General features: G+C 37.8%; 1 protein-coding gene across 1 annotated transcript; it reads right to left on the reverse strand.

Moving 5' to 3' along the window:
- Positions 1 to 30: 30 nt before the first annotated feature.
- Positions 31 to 21,634, reverse strand: LOC132127486 (melatonin receptor type 1B-B). Its single transcript, XM_059539386.1, has 2 exons — positions 21,403 to 21,634; positions 31 to 907 (listed from the first exon to the last, which is right to left on the reverse strand). The coding sequence occupies exons 1-2, from the start codon at positions 21,596 to 21,598 to the stop codon at positions 60 to 62; spliced, it is 1,044 nt and encodes a 347-aa protein (XP_059395369.1). The 5' UTR covers positions 21,599 to 21,634; the 3' UTR covers positions 31 to 59.
- Between the last annotated feature and the right edge of the window lie 599 nt (positions 21,635 to 22,233).

Here is a 22,233-nt window from a genome sequence, read left to right on the forward strand (position 1 = left end):
TGTTCACAGTTCAAAACATAGAAATTTGCTTCTGAACAGTGATTGGCTGAAAACAAAAGTCACTCATTGTTATTGATGGCTGGTGAGGGTTTGCTCCTCATCCCATCTGTGGCAGCCTTAGAGGTCTCAGTCACAAACCTCCGAGGAATCCAAACCGAGGTCAGGATCCGCACGTACTCCTTTCGGAAGTTCCGATTGAGGAGTCCATAAATGATGGCATTGAGGCAACTGTTGAAATAGGCCATAAAGTAGCTGACCACAAAGAGCCACTCTGGAATACGTGGAGCCATGACATCTGGATCGATGGCCACCACGAGACCGATTAGATTGAGTGGAGCCCAGCAGATTGCAAATAAAACGAACACCACGAACATGGTGACGAAGTTGCGCAGGTCGCTGGGTCTCACCCTCGAGCGTTCCTCGCTCTTCACCTTCCTCCTCACCTGTATCACCAGAACCCAAATCCTCAGGTAGCAGAAGGTCACCACCGCGATGGGCACCAGGAAGTGAACCACCACCACCACCACAGTGTACGAGCTGCTGGCGGTCTGCGTGAAGGTGCAGGAGTAAACGCGAGGGTCATAACTCAGTGAACCCACAAAGAAGTTGGGAAGAATGGCGAGCACAGTGAGCACCCAGATCAGGGCCACTAACAGCAGCGTGTTACGGAAGCTGTAGAGACGTCCGTAGGCAAAACTGTGACAGATGTAGCAGTAACGGTTGATGGCGATGCCAGTGATGTTGAAAACTGAGCCGATCACACTCAGGCCCATTAGGAATCCGCTGACTTTACACTGGGTTTCCCCCAGAGACCAGCCGTCATGGAAGATTGCGTACAAGACCAGCGGGTAAGGATAGAAAGCCACCACCAGGTCAGCGAAGGCCAAACTGACAACAAACACATTGCCTGTGCAAAAAAAGAGTAAGAGAAAGAGGGCTTGTTAATGACTTCATTTCTACAAGCACAGATTGATGTTGATTTGATAGCCTACTATTATGCCTACTGTGGCAAAATAAAAAAGATTTATTAATTACACCTGCTCCTGGTGCCCCTATGTTCTGTAAAGTTTATTTCCAACCTATTTCAGCTCACCTGGCCTGTGATTTTTCAAGTGATCCTGAAGAGCTTGATTAGCTGGTTCAGGTGTGTTTGATTAGGGTTGGAGCTAAACTCCGCAGGACAGTGGGTCTCAGAAGCAGGGTTGAAGACCTATGTTGTGTTATGTGAATAAAATTAATAAAAGATGCATTCAACAATTTAATTCAACAATGATGCATTTTAAAAAGTGACAAGTCACACACAAACATACACACATATTTTTTTCAGGATTCTTTGATTAATAGAAAGTTCTAGAATAAAATATAATAATCATTATATGGTAACGCATTAGATAACAGCCCACAACGTACTGCGCAAGTAAACAGAATTTACAACGTAACTTTTTTGGAATTATAGTGCACCTATTCAGTACCTCTGTTTAGGTATAAGGTATAATATGTTTGGGGAATAAGGGTCTGATAATCTGTAAAATTACAAATTATTTCTACAGTAAGTATTTTGAAACTAAGGGGTACCTATTCTAATATTATGTGGCATGTATGACCTAACAACAATCTTATATTTACAAGCGATTTAGCAAAAACATATGAAGTGTACTTTTTTATAGCCTACACATTTAAAACACGCTGGTAATTGTTTTGATCCAAATGCTTGGTTGAAACTGTTGAGTTAGGAAGCTGGCTTGATTTGACCCAATTTGGGTTGACATCAGTAATCAGTAACCCGACAGTGCTGGGTTAGGAATGTGGAGGATGTGAAAGAGAGTGTGTAGCTAAGTCACGCGAGTTCAAATTCAGTATACTTACATAGTTCTTTGTGCGTTGTAATCTAAAGCGTTACCAATTATATTCGATATCAATCACCGCTTAAACAAAAATATAAAGCGGCACATTGGATTTCTTGAACAGCCAGTCCACAAATTTGAATGATTTGTAAAGAATCATGTGACACTGAAAACTGGAGTAATGGATGCTGAAAATGCAGCTTTGCCAAAACAACAAATTACATTTTGAAATATATTAAAATATAAAACAAGCCTTTAAATTGTATCATATTTGTCATATTATATCATATTTTATAATCATATTTGTCAATATCATTACTATTACTGTAATTTTCATTAAATAAATGCAACTTTGTAAGCATTAAATGTTTCAAAAACATTCCAAAAATTGCAGGAAATAAACTTTTGAAAGGTATTGTACACTGACCCTACCCTTCTTTTTATTTTGCATGTTAAACTTTTCTGTTGTCACGAAAATGATGTCAGCTGTACATGAAAATCATGAGTTATTATTCCTCTAAGTATGTTTATGCTGACTGCAATAATAAAAAAAAAACTTTTCACAGTATACCTGTCACTTTTGTTGCCCTGCTTCCTGCCTTTGTACTTACAATCATGTTTTATGCTTTAAACTGAATATAGGACTAAATTCATGTGAACAACAAGAATTAAGACTGACAAAGCTACAGAGTGAAAATAAAAGACATAGAATGAATCACATCAACTTCAAAAGCAGGATCCCCGGGGCCTTTGATTACACTGTGACAGCAGAAAACACATTGCTCCGTAAAACAATGTGCTCTCTTCTAGCCTCTGCCCTCTCAGATTAATCTCATGCATGGTCTGCTGTGTTAAAAGTTCTGTTATGTCGAGCAATCCATTTACTCACTTTCTCATGTTAAACAGTCACTGTGTACAGTCGATGTATAAACAGCTGACTGAGTCATTTAAATAGTCCAGATAGCCCTTCATTCTGTGTTAGCGGTAACAAATATCTGCATACAGATACATTTGCTACAGATATATTTAAAGTGTAACTTTAAAAAAGCAGCATAAAACTTACATGATCTATAACTAATGTAAAATACATTAAATATGCTAAGACATAAAGATATGCTTTGTGTTATGGTAATAATAATTTGGGGAAATATGTGCTTAATATTAATAATTTTATAATAATCCTTATTAAAAATTATCTTTATGGTGCTAAAATTAAGATTAATCTTATTTTTTCTTTTTGGATTGAAATGTGATTTAAACATATTCTTGGCCAATTTAAAGAGACTCACCTTTAAAAGAATAAGAAATGATTTTATCAAAGTCATGAGTGGTGAACAGCTTCAATGAGGCACACATTTTCCCCTCATCGCCTACATCTTTTTAGACATCCAGTCCATTTTACCATTCAGTCAGTGTCTTTCCCCCACCCAGCCCCTAAGACTCTGAATGAAACATGAGGGCCATAAATGTAAGGACCCCCCATTAATCAGATTGTTCTGTTGAAAGTGAAGCAAAACATTTCACTTGGAATTTGTCAGATATCACCAACAGGAATGCATATACAAAATAAAAAATGCTTGCTTTTACAAAAAAAAAAAAAAAGCCTTTTCGGCAAATGCTGAAAAGTATTCCTGGCACTTCTCAGCATGACATTAGCGAGATGATAACCCAATATTCTCTGCTTTTCATCACGATGGCCTTTAAAAATTATTAAAAAACCTAAAAACTGTTTCAGTCTGTCATGTTGAAACAACACTGACTTCACTCTTTTCAGCTATTCCCTTTTCTTAGCTTTATTCAGAGGATAAAGCTAGAGTCTATGAAATGATAAACACAATTACCCTGACCTACCTGAGCCCAACCTTTCTTCTCTGAGCTTTCTTCTCTTTTCTTTAGACTTTTATCCCCAGACACTATAATTCAACCAGAGATGAAGCACATTCAAGGTCATAGCGCTGCTCTGTAGATGAATGTATCGTGAAATAATGCACAAAATCAGCTGCTATAAATGCCTTTTTGTGTGTGTGTGTGTGTGTGTGTGTGTTCACATATGTGAAGAAACCAACCTGTGTGTTACATGTATATATTTTTTTAAATCTCTTAAGCCACTTAATGTGTGAACTTCACTATATCCTAATCCTCCTACAAAAGGTTATTTTTTAGCAATGCCTTTGGTCATAATAAAAGCTCCTGTTTGAATTCATATTTATTTATTTACATTTATATAACTAATCTCTGCATTTTTCAACATTATCAAGAGATAATTATCCAGAATATTGATGTGTTTTCAGACAAAGCTAAATAAGTAAATGCTGCCCACTGAGCCATAACAATAATTGCAGATCTACAATACAGCATGATAATAAAATAAAGGGTAATATATTAATGTGTGCACATAATAATTATAATTATAATTACTATTATTATTATTATTATTATTATTATTATTACTACCCCTGCTGTCCATTTAAAGCAAGGTGTCCCCCAGGGATCTGTTCTTGGTCCACTGTTGTGATTTTATTTTATTTTTTTTTTTTACAAAAATTAAGCTTTTCACTTCATAAGACGTTAACTGATGAAAGTGTGTAGTTGTGTGGATTATTATGATGATTACTTGTGGATTGTTATGATGTTTTATCAGCTGTTCAGACTCTCATTCTGATGGCACTTATTCACTGCAGAAGATCCATTGGTGAGCAAGTGATGGTAAATCTGTTTCTTGTGAAAAAACAAACTCATCTTGGATGGCCTATGTGTGAGTAAATTTTCAGCAAAATTTAACACCTTTCATTTTAAGGTGAACTATTCCTTTAATAGCACATGGATGTCACATATTGAGATATGAAGAGGAAGAGTGAGAAAAGAAATGCAAATAAGGACAAGAAGATGTCTTAGTTATTAAAATAGTTACAGTGTAATGGAAAACCTCACAGAGGAAGCTGGGGAAAAGTTCTGGAGGGAGAACAGAAGGCAAGGGTTCTTATTCCATGTGTAAGGCTCATTATAAAAGCACTTGAACAGGGTCAGACTGGGTTATGAAACCCTCAGAGTACAGTATAAAATCATATATACATGCCATGCTCACCTGTCAAAGACACACAGACACTTCTGCTTCAACATACCCACAAGACAAGTGGCCTTTTTTGCTTTTCCTTAAAAAATAAAAACAGTTTTAATCATATACATAATAATATAACTGAACCTTGGGAAAATTAAAAGGTCCATATATCTAGAGAATGTAGACAGAAAATAAAGCCAAATGATCAGTAGAAATCCATGCTGATACTGTACATAGTAAGTCTTTAGACTTTAAAGGTCCCATGACATGAAAATTTCACTTTATGAGGTTTTTTAACATTAATACTACTTCCCCTAGCCTGTCTATTGTCCCCCAGTGGCTAGAAATTTCTATAGGTGTAAACCAAGCCCTGGGTGTCCTGCTCTGCCTTTGAGTAAATGAAATCTCAGACACGCAGATCTGGAATCTTCCCGCTTATGTCGTCATAAGGGGAAATGTTACCTCCCCTTTCTCTGCTTTGCCCGCCCAAACATTTACATTTAATTCCGTCGCAATGCCAGCACAGGTGTTACAAACAAACTTTTACAGCATTCGACAGCACCGCCACAAACAGTGAGTAACAGTGTTCATTAATGCCTGATCTGTGATCAGTGATTTATGATGTGTAGCTAATTATTCAAGTTCACACAGACTTTCTTTCTAAATCGCTTAATACTGTTTATGCATCAGTGAATCAAGCCAGTGACCAGTAAACTATCAACTTCAGGTTGTTTCTCTTAGTAGCATAGCATGAAACTAATCTGTTATGTAAATTGTGATTAAACTACAGAGAGCGATCAAAGAACGCTCCCTTTATTTTGTTCGGAACTGTCAATCACACATCGCAAGTATATCTGCACACTTGCCCAAACTGCTGTTATAATGAATGACGCTGTTTTGCTGCACAACGAAGCTCTCACTGTATTCATGTCGATATTGTGTTTGCTGTTACTTGTGGTGAAAGCATTTTGTGAGAAAAAACGCGTTGCATTGACGAGATCACTGCATTCACGCAATAAACAGACTCTGTCTACACAATGCTCTTCACTGCAGCGATTCATGTGATGGGAAAAGATATAAAAAATAATGCTATAATCAACAATTCCACGATTTGTTAATCTCGACAGCTGTAATAGGGCTTGGGCGCCGAGTTGATAGCTCGATATCAGATATCTTCGGCTACCTTGTTTGTTTTGTGAGCGCCTACACTTCAGAATAGTTCCGAAGCTACAAGTCATGGGTGGATTCAGGAGCTGCAAATCATAGAACCGGAACAGCGGCAAAACAGTACGTTATACAGTAATCCGGTAACCTGCGCTCTACCTAGCTGCTAGTTTAGTAACCGTTAGTGCTAACAACCATTCACACATGGACTTTTAACAATGTGTTTTAAAAGTGTAGTTAGTAGCTGTCAACCCTCCCGTTTTTCTGGATTTCTCACGTATTTGAGCTCTTTTCCCGCTGTCTTCCCATTTTAGTATTTTCCTGTAAAATATCCCGTTAGCCCTTCAATCGGACCTGTCAAGTCTCTGTGTTGTTGTTGTCCTGTTGCTACTCATTGCCCTTCCAGCGAAACAGATGTTTTCAAAGCATCGTTTTGCTTACTTGAAAGCAACCTTAGCGTGATGTTGGGCTTTTTAAGATAGCGTGGTTGTTGTGAGAGCACGATTTCACGCTAATCTATAACTAAAGTCACGTTAGACCTAGCTTCACTAATCGCTTAACGTTAGTTAATGCAGGAGTTTTGTAGAACGAATTTTTGCTGTCAGCAGAGGGATAGCAACAAAAAGATGAATGTTGAAATTTCCCGTATTTTGGATGAGTAACCCGAGAAATTTCCCTTATTTTCAATGTTGACTTAAGCTATATAAATTAATATTCAGATGTTATGGTCTCCGTGATCGCGCCTCCAAGCAGGAAAGCGGTGTAAAGTTAATCCATTCTCATTTTATTTTCCCCATGGCGATTATGTGTTGCGCTATTACACCCCACAATACAGCAACGGTTTACCATGGTTGAAATAGATTTTTAAATAATCAAATTAAGACACACGGATGAGAGGGAGTACGTCTAAACACTGCGCAGTAGTCCGAGTAGCAGTAAAGGAGGCCATCAATGTGGTGGCCACGCCAAGTAATGAAGTCACGACGCCCAAGCCCTATAGTAAAAAAAAACGTAGTAAAAGTAATTTGAGAGGGGTTCCACAAGTAATACGCGTTTCGAATGCAAAGATGTCAGCCAATCACAACAGTTGTCGTTTACTCTGAGTCTCACAGCAGACATGCCCCTTTAAACAGAGCATTCAAGCCAGAGAACTAAAATCCGGATATAAAAATGCCTTTTATTTCTAAATTTTAAAAGTAAAAATCATACTAACAATATAAGTACACCTCAGGAAACATTAAAAAAGCATTTTAAAAAAAAAAAGAAAATAATCCACATCATGGAACCTTTAACTGTTTCATTACGCTGGTCCATGGTTTAATGAATCAAGCAATGCGTTTTAATAACGTCTGCACTCGTCGCCATCTTTGTTTCTTTATTCTTTATTTGCAACTATGCTAATTTGCGCTGCGCTTGGTATATTGCGTTGGTCGATATGTAAATGAGATGTCGCGTCTTGTGTTCTTTGACTAGCGGGTTTGTTAATAAATCAATCGCAGAAATTTTCGCTCCCTTCTGCGCTGTTTTGGCATTGCGCTCTCACACTAATTTGCACTGTTTAGTAAAACTGGCCCTAAATATACACTAACATTCAAACGTTTTTCAATGTTTTAACTTGTTTCAAGTGTCTTATGCTAACCCAGGCTGTAGTTTTTTTAATATATAAAAAAATTAATTAAAATTGAAATACTGTGAAATTTTATTACAATTTAAATTAACTGGTTTCTATTTTAATATATTTTAAAATATAGCTAATTTATTCCTCTGACAAAGTAGAATTTTCAGCATCATTAGTCTTCAGTGTCACATGATCCTTCAAATCGTTCTAATTTGCGTATCTGGTGCTCAAGAAACAATTTTTATTATTACTGATTCTGCTATTATTTCTGGAATGATATGCATTTTGTCAAGATTCTTTGATTAATAAAAGACAAGAGCACCATTAATTTGAAATAGAAACCTTTTTGTAACATTTGACATGTCTGATGAATTTAATGCATTCTTGCTGAAAAAAAGTTTTAATTTATTAAACAATATATATATATATATATGAGCAGTCATTTATTCTGTCATCATCCGGGTGCTGAAAGCGCGCGCACAGATGATACCTGAACAGCACACGTTAATAAGTATTTAAACTAAACTCATTTAAGCTTTGTCAGTTTAAACATTTAAGAGCCAGAGGACGCGAGCTCGCGTGCGCAGTGAGAAGATTTGTGCATGCGCTCATCCGAAGCGCACAAACCCGCGCCTTAGAACGCGCGCAAATATAAGATCTCTCTGAAGTATTGTGTTTAAATGGACAAATTCAGACAAAATTATGTCAAAATGCCCGTCTGGGTAAGTATCCTACAGCAGACACAGCCGGCTGAACGCAGGCCACTGTATCAGTGTATTCTCTTAAAGTGACAGTCTTTATATTAATAGAAACAGCAACAACAAAGAAATCACTCACTGCTCTTGATTAAAAAGCTTTTATAACTTTAATTAAGGATTATCTTTAATTTATATAGTTCAATATGCAATGCTGTTTAACATTTGATTACTTTATTCAATTTCTGTACCTAAAAACTTATGCTAGACCCCCCCCCCCCCCACAAAAAACCCCCCCTGAAAATCACTGTTTATTGTTTGTATCTTTACTCTATTGTATTTATGTGTGCTGCTGCTTGTAGTTGGATAGAATATTCTTCTTCTTTTTTTATTAGAAAGTATAGTTTTTCCATAAACATAGCACATACCGAACTGTACCGAAAACCGTGACTCTAAAACCGTGAAACAAACCGAACTGTGAAAAAGTTGAACCGTGCCACCCCTAATATATATATATATATATATATATATATATATAACTGATCCCAAACTTTAGAATGGTAGTTTATTACTCCAGATGTTATACAAGAAAGTAAGCTAATTGCAAGGAGAAAGAGGTGTAAAGGATTGACCTGTGCTTTGACTTGTTCCATGTTCCTTCATTAAACCCCAAAAGAAAATAAACTTGTGATGATTGATTTTTTTCCAAAATAAAACTTCTTGGTCTTTCAGAGTGAAAGGTGATCCAATGCATAATTAGAGGAAATTAAACTTCTGATGGAAGCCCTTGTTCTTGCTGAGTGTGGCTTATGGTTCACTTCAAGCTCAATTCCACTTAAGTTCAAAAAGTGTAATTACTAATGGAGGAGGATGACCTTGAGGAACTTCACATGCAGCCTAATTTATGTGCTCATTAGCACAGCATCTGCGGTGTTACTCATAATTGATCAAATCTGAAACCACATGGAGACTCGACTGCATATGATTAAGGAATAAAGTAAAAAAAAACATAAAATACATTTAGAGCCTTGGTGTTACACAATATTATTGACAGCGACTATATTATTGATATGATTGGTTCTTTACCACATACAGTACATATACACATCCTATTATATGTTCATCATTATTGATGAAATTACAGTAATAAAGACAAAATGAGGCATGATGCAGTCCAGATTCAAACCTGGATTACCTACAGTTTTCATATTACATTTACATTAAGTCATTTAGCAGACGCTTTTATCCAAAGTGGCTTACAAATGAGGACAATGAAAGCAATCAAAAACAACAAAAGAGCAATGATATATAAGTGCTATAACAAGTTTCAGTATAGATAGATATAGAGAGGTACTTTTCTGTGTCTTGAATGTGGTAGTTCCCTTGCTGTCTATGGGAGGGTCAGAGAGCCCACATATTTCATCAGAAATATCTTAAATTGTGTTCCAAAGATGAACATGGGGTTTTTGGCAGATTCATGAGCGCCAAACTGCTGCTGATGCTCTGGAGCTCACATTTCCGAAAACGTTGAAGCAAATTTTCAAAAAGACACTATCTTTATTAACAAACTACCTTTGAAGTACATACAAGTATATTCTCACTAAAAGTTCTTTTTAAACTACATTTCGTGACACAAAACAGTATTATTTTTTTAATTATAGTGGATTTGGGCACCTGCAATGACACTCGCTGTGAGAAATACTGCAACTTTGGCAAGCGGAGTGATACAAACAGTGAAACGGCTGTTGAAGTTCTGTTGCACTCTTATATCAACACTCTTATCTGCCAGTCAGATTCGAGGACCAGAAAAAACTGTTGTATATATATATATGTGTGTGTGTGTGTGTGTACTGTAATGTTATTTTATTTTTTATATAAATTTGTTTCTATTTAGATGCTAGTGATCTTTATTACACAAAGGCTACTGCCTTTGGGGAAAAAATTACCTGTCTTTTGATCACAACCTTTTATAATTTCAAAGATTTTTATCAGTGAAGATTTTAGCATTAAATGTGTAGTTTAAATGTAAAAGTTAAAAAAAGTTAAAAATATAAGCCTTGATCATGAAAGTTTACAGCACTTATCGATATTAACCAGGGTGCAGCAGGGTGAAGGACTCGGATCAAGGCAAATTACTGAGGAACCAGTTTTCTGTTCCTTTGGAGTGATATATTCGCAAGGTCATTTCATACTAGGTAAAATATTGCTATTTCAACTTTTGAGATATGAAAATGAGGATGGTGACATGTTTTTGTTGTATTTTTACGGATTGCAAATTGTGGCAGTGGTCCAGTCCTTGGGGATATAAGAACTAGAAATGATGGAAAACTGGACTGAGGCCCAAAAAGTGCGGCACCAAGGGCTAGTCTTAATTGGTTCCCCGAAGCATGCACTCTAGTAGCACCAAATGACAAGCACTACTATTGTGCCCTTGAGCCATGGCCACTGCCACTGCAGCTTCAAACAGCTGCCCTCACTTCCAAAGGATGTAATGTCCTGTAATACCGTTAGAACATTATGCTTATTTCATGACCAATTAATAAAACATATTTATTGACATGAACTAGCATGAAAGAACCATAGTTGAATTATTATTATTATTACTGTTATTATCAGGGTACTATTGTGAACGTACAGAAGAAAATAAATTATTGAATAAAGACGTTATTTTTGTTTTCTCTCTATTTTTGATGATGTCCTTACCTTTCTGGGCCTTGAACGTAGTAGTTGCATTGCTGTCTATGCAGAGCCATAAAGCTCTCAGATTTCTTTAAGAATATCTTAATTTGTGTTCCAAACATGAGTGAAGGTCTTATGGGTTTGGAACAACATGAAGGTGAGTAATTAATGACAGAATTTTCATTTTTGGGTGAGCTTTCGCTTTAAAGTATGTACTATCCAAAAAGCTCCCATCGCAAACAAAAGCCTGACCTTTCTGAACTGGAATTTGTTGTTTTCCTCTCAAAAGATAACTGCTGCTTGAGTGCACGTCATTCTACCAACACAAATCGAAAAAGACTATATCCCACCTGTATGAAATCACACCGACTTCTCTACAATCCACCCTGTAATCAGTCAGCGCAACTCTGAAGCTCAGCGTTCCTTTCAGCCAAACACTATTACATCATTCAGCCCTCTGAACAGCCACATAGAAAATAGTATCTTCGTTGAAGGCCTCTGTCAAAATGTCAACATGTTGACCTTTGACTCCTTCAAAGTGAATCAGATGAATCATGGAGTAAGGTAAATAAAATGTATCAGATTGTGTTATGTAACTGCAGCATAAACGTCACAAAGGTTCAACTTAGGCTTTGTTGAAAGCTTTGGTAGGATGATATATGTCACACTGAGTTTGCTTAATTTTTCTCTTTTTTCAGAAAAGTGTGGATTTTTATTTCATGCTGATGTTGAAGTAAAGCTTTAAAGGGTTTAAAATGCTTGAGGCATGCAATCTTTGATCAGATCAAAATTGGGTTTCATGAAATTCAGATTGTGCGCCTCAGCCCACAATTCCCAATGATCAAATGATTCAGTCCAGAGCTTTGCATTACTATCACTGGTTATAGGGTGTAGAACGATGGATTTTATTAAACTAAAGTGATCCGATAATGCCTCAATGTACGCATACATAAATGAATCTCAAAAATCTTGCAGCACTTTTTTTTGCTGGTTCTCTGATTTGTGAAATCAGGATATATGGGTTTGAAAATCATGGTGATGCCTCAGGCTGCCTGTCCAGGGTTTTGCTGTTTTATCTCGTGCCAAGGTACAGTCAGCATGCAGCATGTTAAAGAGAGTGTTTGCCTATAAAGCAAAGTTTGCAGAGCTACAAAACCCTTCAGATTTAATATATATATATATATATATATATATATATACAGGTCCTTCTCAAAATATTTGCATATTGTGATAAAGTTCATTATTTTCCATAATGTAATGATAAAAATTAAACTTTCATATATTTTAGATTCATTGCACACCAACTGAAATATTTCAGGTCTTTTATTGTTTTAATACTGATGATTTTGGCATACAGCTCACGAAAACCCAAAATTCCTATCTCAAAAAATTTGCATATTTCATTCGACCAATAAAAGAAAAGTGTTTTTAATACAAAAAAAGTCAACCTTCGAATAATTATGTTCAGTTATGCACTCAATACTTGGTCGGGAATCCTTTTGCAGAAATGACTGCTTCAATGCGGCATGGCATGGAGGCAATCAGCCTGTGGCACTGCTCAGGTGTTATGGAGGCCCAGGATGCTTCGATAGCGGCCTTAAGCTCATCCAGAGTGTTGGGTCTTGCGTTTCTCAACTTTCTCTTCACAATATCCCACAGATTCTCTATGGGGTTCAGGTCAGGAGAGTTGGCAGGCCAATTGAGCACAGTAATACCATGGTCAGTAAACCATTTACCAGTGGTTTTGGCACTGTGAGCAGGTCATCTCCATAAAGCTTTTCAGCAGATGGAAGCATGAAGTGTTCCAAAATCTCCTGATAACTAGCTGCATTGACCCTGCCCTTGATAAAACACAGTGGACCAACACCAGCAGCTGACATGGCACCCCAGACCATCACTGACTGTGGGTACTTGACACTGGACTTCAGGCATTTCCTTCTCCCCAGTCTTCCTCCAGACTCTGGCACCTTGATTTCCGAATGACATGCAAAATTTGCTTTTATCCGAAAAAAGTACTTTGGACCACTGAGCAACAGTCCAGTGCTACTTCTCTGTAGCCCATTTCCTGCACACGCCTGTGCACGGTGGCTCTGGATGTTTCTACTCCAGACTCAGTCCACTGCTTCCGCAGGTCCCCCAAGGTCTGGAATCGGTCCTTCTCCACAATCTTCCTCAGGGTCCGGTCACCTCTTCTCGTTGTGCAGCGTTTTTTGCCACACTTTTTCCTTCCCACAGACTTCCCACTGAGGTGCCTTGATACAGCACTCTGGGAACAGCCTATTCGTTCAGAAATTTCTTTCTGTGTCTTACCCTCTCGCTTGAGGGTGTCAATGATGGCCTTCTGGACAGCAGTCAGGTCGGCAGTCTTACTCATGATTGCGGTTTTGAGTAATGAACCAGGCTGGGAGTTTTTAAAAGCCTCAGGAATCTTTTGCAGGTGTTTAGAGTTAATTAGTTGATTCAGATGATTAGGTTAATAGCTCGTTTAGAGAACCTTTTCATGATATGCTAATTGTTTGAGATAGGAATTTTGGGTTTTCATGAGCTGTATGCCAAAATCATCAGTATTAAAACAATAAAAGACCTGAAATATTTCAGTTGGTGTGCAATGAATCGAAAATATATGAAAGTTTAATTTGTATCACTCCATTATGGAAAATAATGAACTTTATCACAATATGCTAATTTTTTGAGAAGGACCTGTATATATATATATATATATATATATATATATATATATATATATACACACACACACACACACACACAGGTGCTGGTCATATAATTAGAATATCATCAAAAAGTTGATTTATTTCACTAATTCCATTCAAAAAGTGAAACTTGTATATTATATTTATTCATTACACACAGACTGATATATTTCAAATGTTTATTTCTTTTAATTTTGATGATTATAACTGACAACTAAGGAAAATCCCAAATTCAGTATCTCAGAAAATTTGAATATTAGTTAAGACCATTACAAAGAAAGGATTTTTAGAAATCTTGGCCAACTCAAAAGTATGAACATGAAAAGTATGAGCATGTACAGTACTGAAACCTTAGTTGGGGCTCCTTTTGCCTGAATTATTGCAGCAATGTGGCGTTGCATGGAGTCGATCAGTCTGTGGCACTGCTCTGGTGTTATGAGAGCCCAGGTTGCTCTGATAGTGGCCTTCAGCTCTTCTGCATTGTTGGGTCTGGCATATTGCATCTTCCCCTTCACAATACCCCATAGATTTTCTATGGGGTTAAGGTCAGGTAAGTTTGCTGGCCAATTAAGAAAAGGGATACCAAGGTCCTTAAACCAAGTACTGGTAGCTTTGGCACTGTGTGCAGGTGCCAAGTCCTGTTGGAAAATGAAATTTGAATCTCCATAAAGTTGGTCAGCAGCAGGAAGCATGAAGTGTTCTAAAACTTCCTGGTATGGAGCTGCGTTGACCTTGGACCTCAGAAAACACAGTGGACCAACACCAGCAGATGACATAGCATCCCAAACCATCACTGACTGTGGAAACTTTACACTGGACCTCAGGAAACGTGGACTGTGTGCCTCTCCTCTCTTCCTCCAGACTCTGAAACCCTGATTTCCAAAGAAAATTCAAAATTTACTTTCATCAAAGAACATAACTTTGGACCACTCAGCAGTCCAGTCGAGACGCTTTTGATGCAGTCTGTTGTTCAAGAGTGGCTTGACACAAGGAATGCGACAGCTGAAACCCATGTCTTGCATATGCCTATGCGTTGTGGTTCTTGAAGCACTGACTCCAGCTGCAGTCCACTCTTTGTGAATCTCCCCCACATTTTTTAATGGTTTTTGTTTCACAATCCTCTTGGGAAGTCGTGGCCTAATGGTTAGAGAGTCGGACTTGCAATCGGAAGGTTGTGCGTTCGAGACCCGGGCCGGCAGGAATTGTAGGTGGGGGGAGTGCTCTCTCCACCCTCAATACCACGACTTAGGTGCCCTTGAGCAAGGCATTGAACCCCCGACTGCTCCCTGGATGCCGCAGCATAAATGGCTGCCCACTGCTCCGGGTGTGTGTTCACAGTGTGTGTGTTCACTGCTCTGTCTGTGTGCACTTTGGATGGGTTAAATGCAGAGCATGAATTCTGAGTATGGGTCACCATACTTGGCTGAATGTCATGTCACTGTCACTCTCCAGGGTGTGGTTATCCCTATTGCTTGTACACTTTTTTTCTACCACATCTTTTCCTTCCCTTCGCCTCTCTATTAATGTGCTTGGACACAGAACAGCCACAGAACAGCCAATGTGCTTGGTCTGTGAACAGCCAGCCTCTTTTGCAATGATCTTTTGTGTTTTGCCCTACTTGTGTAAGGTGTCAATGGTTGTCTTTTGGACAACTGTCAAGTCAGCAGACTTCCCCATGATTGTGTAGCCTACAGCACTAGACTGAGAGACCATTTAAAGGCCTTTGCAGGTGTTTTTAGTTAATTAGCTGATTAGAGTGTGGCACCAGGTGTCTTCAATATTCAACCTTTTCACAATATTCACATTTTCTGAGATACTGAATTTGGGATTTTCCTTAGTTTTCAGTTATAATCATCGAAATTAAAAGAAATGAACATTTTAAATGTATCAGTCTGTGTGTAATGAATGAATTAAATGGAATTAGTGAAATAAATCAACTTTTTGATGATATTCTAATTATATGACCAGCACCTGTATATATATATATATATATATATATATACATATATATATATATATATATATATATATATATATATATATATATATATAAAATAAATACATTTGGTTGGGGGGGGGGGGGCATAAACAAGATTGTGAGTGGTTCAAGGACAACTGCTATTGTCACCGCAACTATCCAACTGCAAGACCTTTGGTTTAAAGTGCCTCCTGAATGATACATTCTGAGACAACAACATCATGGTCCACTGAGAATCAAGGACACATCTGTTAAATTGGATGGAAACAGAAAGAGTGGACATATTTTTGTTTTATGCATTCAAATCCTAGCATCCTTCGAAAAGTTTAAAAGAGGCTGCCGTCCTGAGAACAGACAGGCAGAGACAAACAGTTACTGCTGTGAACCCTATCATCAAGTAAACCTGAAAGCAAAGCAGAAACCCTGTCTCCTATTTGAACCTGCTGTAGAGTGAAACAAGAAGTGAATACAAATACTTCTGAGTTTTTTTTTTCTACCTGTTAAATTTCAAATGCCTCCCTGGGCAATGACATTTGCTGGTACTTCAGTGAGGGAAAGACTGAGAAAAAAAGAAAAGAAAAGTGAAATAAGGAATAAAGGACACCAGCAAAGTTCTATTACAGCGGTGAATTCACTCGTGACAGGCTCTCCTGGTGCCACTATAGCTCAACTGGGCTGAATGAATTGAAGAGAATTATAAGATATTCTAAACCTTTCGGCAAAACAAGTCAAATTCAATCAGGTAGATACAAGTACTCTTCATAGGGGGTGTACTAGAAAAAAAAATCATTTAACATTTACTGTGTCATTCATGTGATGAAGTACATTTTCATGCCCGATTACAATGCTCAAAAGGTCAGTAATTTTTTATGTTTTTTTTTAAAGACGTCACTTATTCTCACCATATTATCAGATCATTTATTATATTAAAATACAAACAATATCATGAAATATTATTACAATTTAAAATAACAGATTTCTATTGTAATGTATTTCTTGCTAAAAAAAAAAAAAACATTTCTTATTATTATAAAAACATTATTATCAACAAATACCTTGATAAAAATACAATTCAAACGAACAACATTTATTTGAAGTAGAAATCTTTTGAAACACTGAAAAAGACATTTAGGCTAATGTATAATCAAATGAATGTGTCCTTACAAAATAATTGTTTAATCTAATTAAATAATCTCACTAAAAACAAACGTTTGAACAGTAGCATTTGACAAAATATAATGAATAAAATGTGTTTTTTAAAACTCATTTTTAGGATAAAAGATTATTTATCAAAATATTACACATAATATTAATTGGAAATATGTGTGAATTTAAATCATTTCACTGCTGTTGCCATGTCTCTGGCTCCTGTTTGAATTTTAACATAAAAAAGTCAATTTATTAATAAATATTCCAAATAAGTCTTCTTTATTTTCCTTTCTCCTTTTTTGAGCAAGATACAGTTGCATAAAGCAATGAAAATAGCAATGGATTCTGTAATATTTTGTGGACTTTGCATGTCTCAGACTATAGACCTTAGCCATGTTAAACTGTGATACTTCTGGAAACAATTTTACTGCCCTGTGAGGAGGGTCTCTTGGCACTAAATAACAGCAGGTGGGCTTCTCTCTTTCTCTCTGAGCACAGTTCATACAGACTTTAGACTGCAATGTGCATCAAATCCACAGCTCTCTAGCTCAATTGCTCAAGGGTCCCACATGACAGTTACATAAGTTTCTTTTAAGTGATTACAAAGCATTCAGGACAGATATAGAAAGTATTAAGATTTGAATTAATGATCCATTGCTGTCCGTGGTGCTGAACTGAGTCACGTTATCATCTTCATGGTTGTCTCTGAGGACACAGGATGTAGATTGCACCAACTGCTGATGTTGCTGGTGGGGGCCTTTCTTTGAATTCTTCTGTTCTTCCTTTATTTCTTGCTTCTTCTAAATGTCAGACAAACAAACACCCATCCGTATTGCTTATTGGTGTTAATTTCTTTGGTCTCCCTGTGTCTGTTTGTGTGACAGGCAGAGGTGTTTCCACACTTGTGCAGGACATGAACACCCTGGCAGGTGGTGAGGACAGCAGTTCACTTTCACAAAGCTCAAAAGCCAAGACGAGAAAAATCAAGGAGAAATTCAAAATCGCTCAAAGACTCAAAGAGAGAGAACAAAAGCAGATACACCTCATAGGGGAAGCACCACAGATGCTGAAAGGCTTTGACAACTCTGCAGATGGACACTGACCCGATCTAAGTTTAATCACACATAGCCCTGAGGCCGAGAGAAAAGCAAGAGTGCACATAATTCCCCTAGAACAAACAAGAATCATACAGAACATTTCCAAAATCCAAAGATTTCTTAAAGCAATAGTTTACTCATAAATGAAAAACATCCACCTTTATGTTGCATCAAACCTTTTTTTTGTTGAAAGCAAAAACAGGATTTTGAAACATGAATATTTAAAATGACTAGTAACATTATGTTGCTTTTAATGTTTAAGACATATTCTGCTCTCGACATAAGAATGAAAGTTATAAGACTTTGAGACACAATGTCAGGGTGAATTAACGATGACAGTTTTCCATGATTATGAATTTGAACCTCAAATCTTTCACTTAATCTAAACCTACAGCTAATACCATGCCAGTCAAAGTCATTTACCAATCACTAATCTTCTCCAAAGTTTTGGCTTTAAGCCCTCTAAAGTCTTTTTATCTGACTTAAAGCAAAATTACAAGACTACACTTCCCTGATCACAGAACAGAAACACCCTGTCTGCCTCCACTCATTTTTATGGTCTCCTGTGGTTTACAAATCCATTTTAACCACACACATACATCAGTGCACATAAACACGTGCTGACTGTAGCGCTGACCACTGTAACATCCATACTTGTGTGGCACAGCAGGGCCTGCCAGGAATCTGACAGCAGGAGGACTTCACTTGGCACTCACCCCCTTTCTAGAAACAGTATTACATAACCACACAGGGGATAGTGCAAGGGAGAGGGGCCAATGGACAGTGATACTCCAGAAGCCCTGGCTGCCATGTGCCTTCAACTGTCAGCTGTTGGAGTATTGCTGAAAGAAATAATTCAACCAAAATTTAGCTGAGAATATATTCACTCTCAGAGCATAGATACTGTATAAATGAGGATTTACAGACATTTACCATTACATCACTTGCTCACCAATGGATCCTTTGTAGTAAATGGGTGTCATCAGAATAAGACTCTAAACAGCTGATAAAAACATCACAATATTTCAAAATTATGCATACGACTCCAGCCAACAATCCATTATTAACTTGTGACAGGAAAACTTGTGTGTTTATCCATAATCCAAAATAAAAGTCAATCCCACTTTGTCCTCTCAGAATCCATTGACATATTTGTTTAGAACTGTTTTGGATGTTTTCAGTTGTAAACGGGTTGACCTGTGCATACTTCTCTCCTGACTAGAAGGAGATGACTTTTTCACTGGAGAAAGCAATATTATGGATAGAAGGACTGTATTTTAGCCAGACGCAATGGTTTTTTAGATAATAGTGTCTTAAAAATTTTGTTGTACAAACATCAAGGTCAATTAGATGTGGATTGTTGTGATGCTTTTATCAGCTGTTTTGACTCTCATTCTGATGGCACCCATTTACTGCAGAGGATCCACTGGTGAGTATATGTAATGTTAATTTCTCCAAATCTGATTGGATGAACAAACAAACTCATCTCAACTTTAATGGACTGAAGATGAGTACATTTTCAGCTAATTTTAATTTCTAGATTAAATTTCCTTTAAATGTAAACTCGACATGGAAGTTTTACTAATAAAGCATGGCATCTGTTCTACATCGCATAAATGGAGAAGCAAAAGACATGGAAAGAAGAGTCTTTTTATACAGTCTCTTTCATACCCACCCTCTCATCAGAATGTGCTTCGTTATCATAAAAGAATGAGATTTTAACCAGTCCTAAATCTTTTATATGCGCACTTCACACTGGGTGATTACGTGGTGAATCGGCAAACGGGATTCTGCGAACATATGATTTTACTTCCAAATACACTTGTTTGGAGAACAAGGCTTTCAGTTTCTGTCGTTTCTCAGCTCTCTGCCCTTGTTAGTTCACACGCCGCACACCACTAAAGATCTGTGTGGTGTTCCTTGCTGCTTTAATGCTTCTTTGGGTGTTAGTAACAGTGTTATTGCTTTCGTGAGATGCCTGATTGGCCCTGGTAATGACAAAGGGCTGAGAGATGAAGGAATAAATTCTACTCCTTCACAGAAAATCCACTCAGGCAAGAGGCGAGACAGAAGCAGTCACCACGGCCATCGGGGGGGAAACCACGCACAAAACCTGACAGCATTCATACTCAATCTAATGAGCCGTTGATGCCACCTCCATGTGCTCGAATTGCTTTGGAGGGGGAAGACAGAGAGAGTCAGGAGTGTCTATCAGACAGAGGGTGATATAAGACTGTGAGTGCACCTTTGAAGCAGACAGGTCTGGCTCTTGCTCAATGTGAAAAAGCTCCACGCTTATGTCTCTGCAGATGCACAAACTGTCAAGGGGTTCTGAATGCAGTCCAACTCAATTGCATCAGTGGTGTGTGGAACAACCCCACAAACATACGTACACATATTGTCACAGGCACTGAAAGAGAAAAAATCTGTCTCTCCTCTGAATCCCTCAGTGTCACACATCATAAGAACAACCACAGTGTGACATCATAGTTCAACAATTGTTCCCAAAAACAATTTTAGACAGGATTATGTGTAAAAACACAATGCATTGTTAGGGATCAAGTGGGTAATTAGATTTAACATCAATTTGAAAACATCAGACACATCCATTTACAATCAAATAAAGGGTATAATAAGGCTTAAGAGGGTGCCAGATTTTCGCTGATGTACACGTCCAATTATGCCAAACTACAGTCAAAAGTCTTTGAAGCCCATACTGCTGAGAGCGATAAGCTGCTGTAAATTTTTCATGACATGGTCAAGGTGAAGTGAACTTAAAACTACCAAAAGCTCAGACTTAAAAAATGCTGAAACAAGGAGTTTCTCCACAAAATGAACTTGCGAGTGACAAAAATATTGATATGGCTGCTGGAATCCTCAATTTCGTTATGCATGAGCATATCCAGTACTAAAATGTTGCATTTTAATTAAAACAAACTTTTAGCTGTTCATTAAATTGCATACTTTAAAAAAAGGCTGACTTCTGCTGTTTGGTTGGAATGGTTACATAAGATGTTTGCCAAATTCAAGACTTTTATTGCTATAAAGTAATCCTTCACTAAACACTATGATGTTGGTAAACAAGTCAATAAGTCAAAAGTGAGATAAATAGTTCAACTTAAATGTGAACAGTTTTCATTTAGCTCAAAACCCTTAAACAACACAGGCAAATATGTTAGAGAGTAGAGGCACGTTTTATCACCATGTATAATTTACACCTAAGGCAGGATGTCAAAGGAGATTCTTGTCAAGTAAAGGGGAAACAAGTTGACTAATTACTTAATTCAGTACATTATTCATTATCTGTATCCCCGTTTAACACTTGAGCCTAATGGCACGTGAAGCGCTATGCAAATGAACAGCGCGCGAATGTAGTGCGCATAGCCCAGAAAGATAAATGAAAGCTCACCAGCATTTCTCAGTTTCCGATTCCTGAACACCGAAATTATGACTAACAGGTTACCCAAACCATCCACCACAGTGGTGAAGATCAGCACGCTGGCCAGCACCGCTATTGCCCAGGCGGGACGCGCGCTCGAACCCAACGCGCGACCGACGTGCCCCAAATCTGTGCTGTTCGTCAGAAAAGCGATATTGTCTGGCATCCCGGACCAACTTGTTCTCTGAGGTTTGGTTTGTTAAAAGTTCACGCGACCTGTGGAAGTAAAGAGAGAGAAAAAAAACTTAAACAAAATGCGTTTGTACTTGAACATTTTTTATGATTTATTTATATTTGTATTTTCCATACTTGTAAAAAGCGAGTCATTCCAGATAGCTTAAAGCAGAAGTTGTGAACAGTTGAGCCATAAATCTTGGTCGCCTCTGGTTGATCCACGCTCCTCTCTTCACTCTCCCCAGATATACGAGATAGAGTCCGTCTCAACATCTTTTCAGCACCTCAAACTCATTTCTGTCTTGTAGTTCAGTTGTCTGTCTTGCGCAAATGTTCAGCGTGCTTCCCCCTAACCTTAAAACTGCTAAGGAACTGGAGAGTCTTGGCTCCGTGTTGCCCCATGGCGACTGTTACGTTCGCTCCAAGTTATTTGTTAAAGCAGCTGCTCGGAATTGTAAATACAGCGCGTGATCAGAGGGGAATCTGGCCAGATGATTGGCTTGTGCTCAGAGCTTGGACAAATCACACACTTCGCAGCACGTCTTTTATTTGCGCGGGAATTGTCATAACAACCCCTGCGCGCTTCTAACCCGAGAAACAAGGCTGGATGTGCTTTCACCTCGTGTG

The sequence above is a fragment of the Carassius carassius genome, chromosome 45, assembly GCF_963082965.1.
Source record: "Carassius carassius chromosome 45, fCarCar2.1, whole genome shotgun sequence".
Taxonomy (NCBI): domain Eukaryota; kingdom Metazoa; phylum Chordata; class Actinopteri; order Cypriniformes; family Cyprinidae; genus Carassius; species Carassius carassius.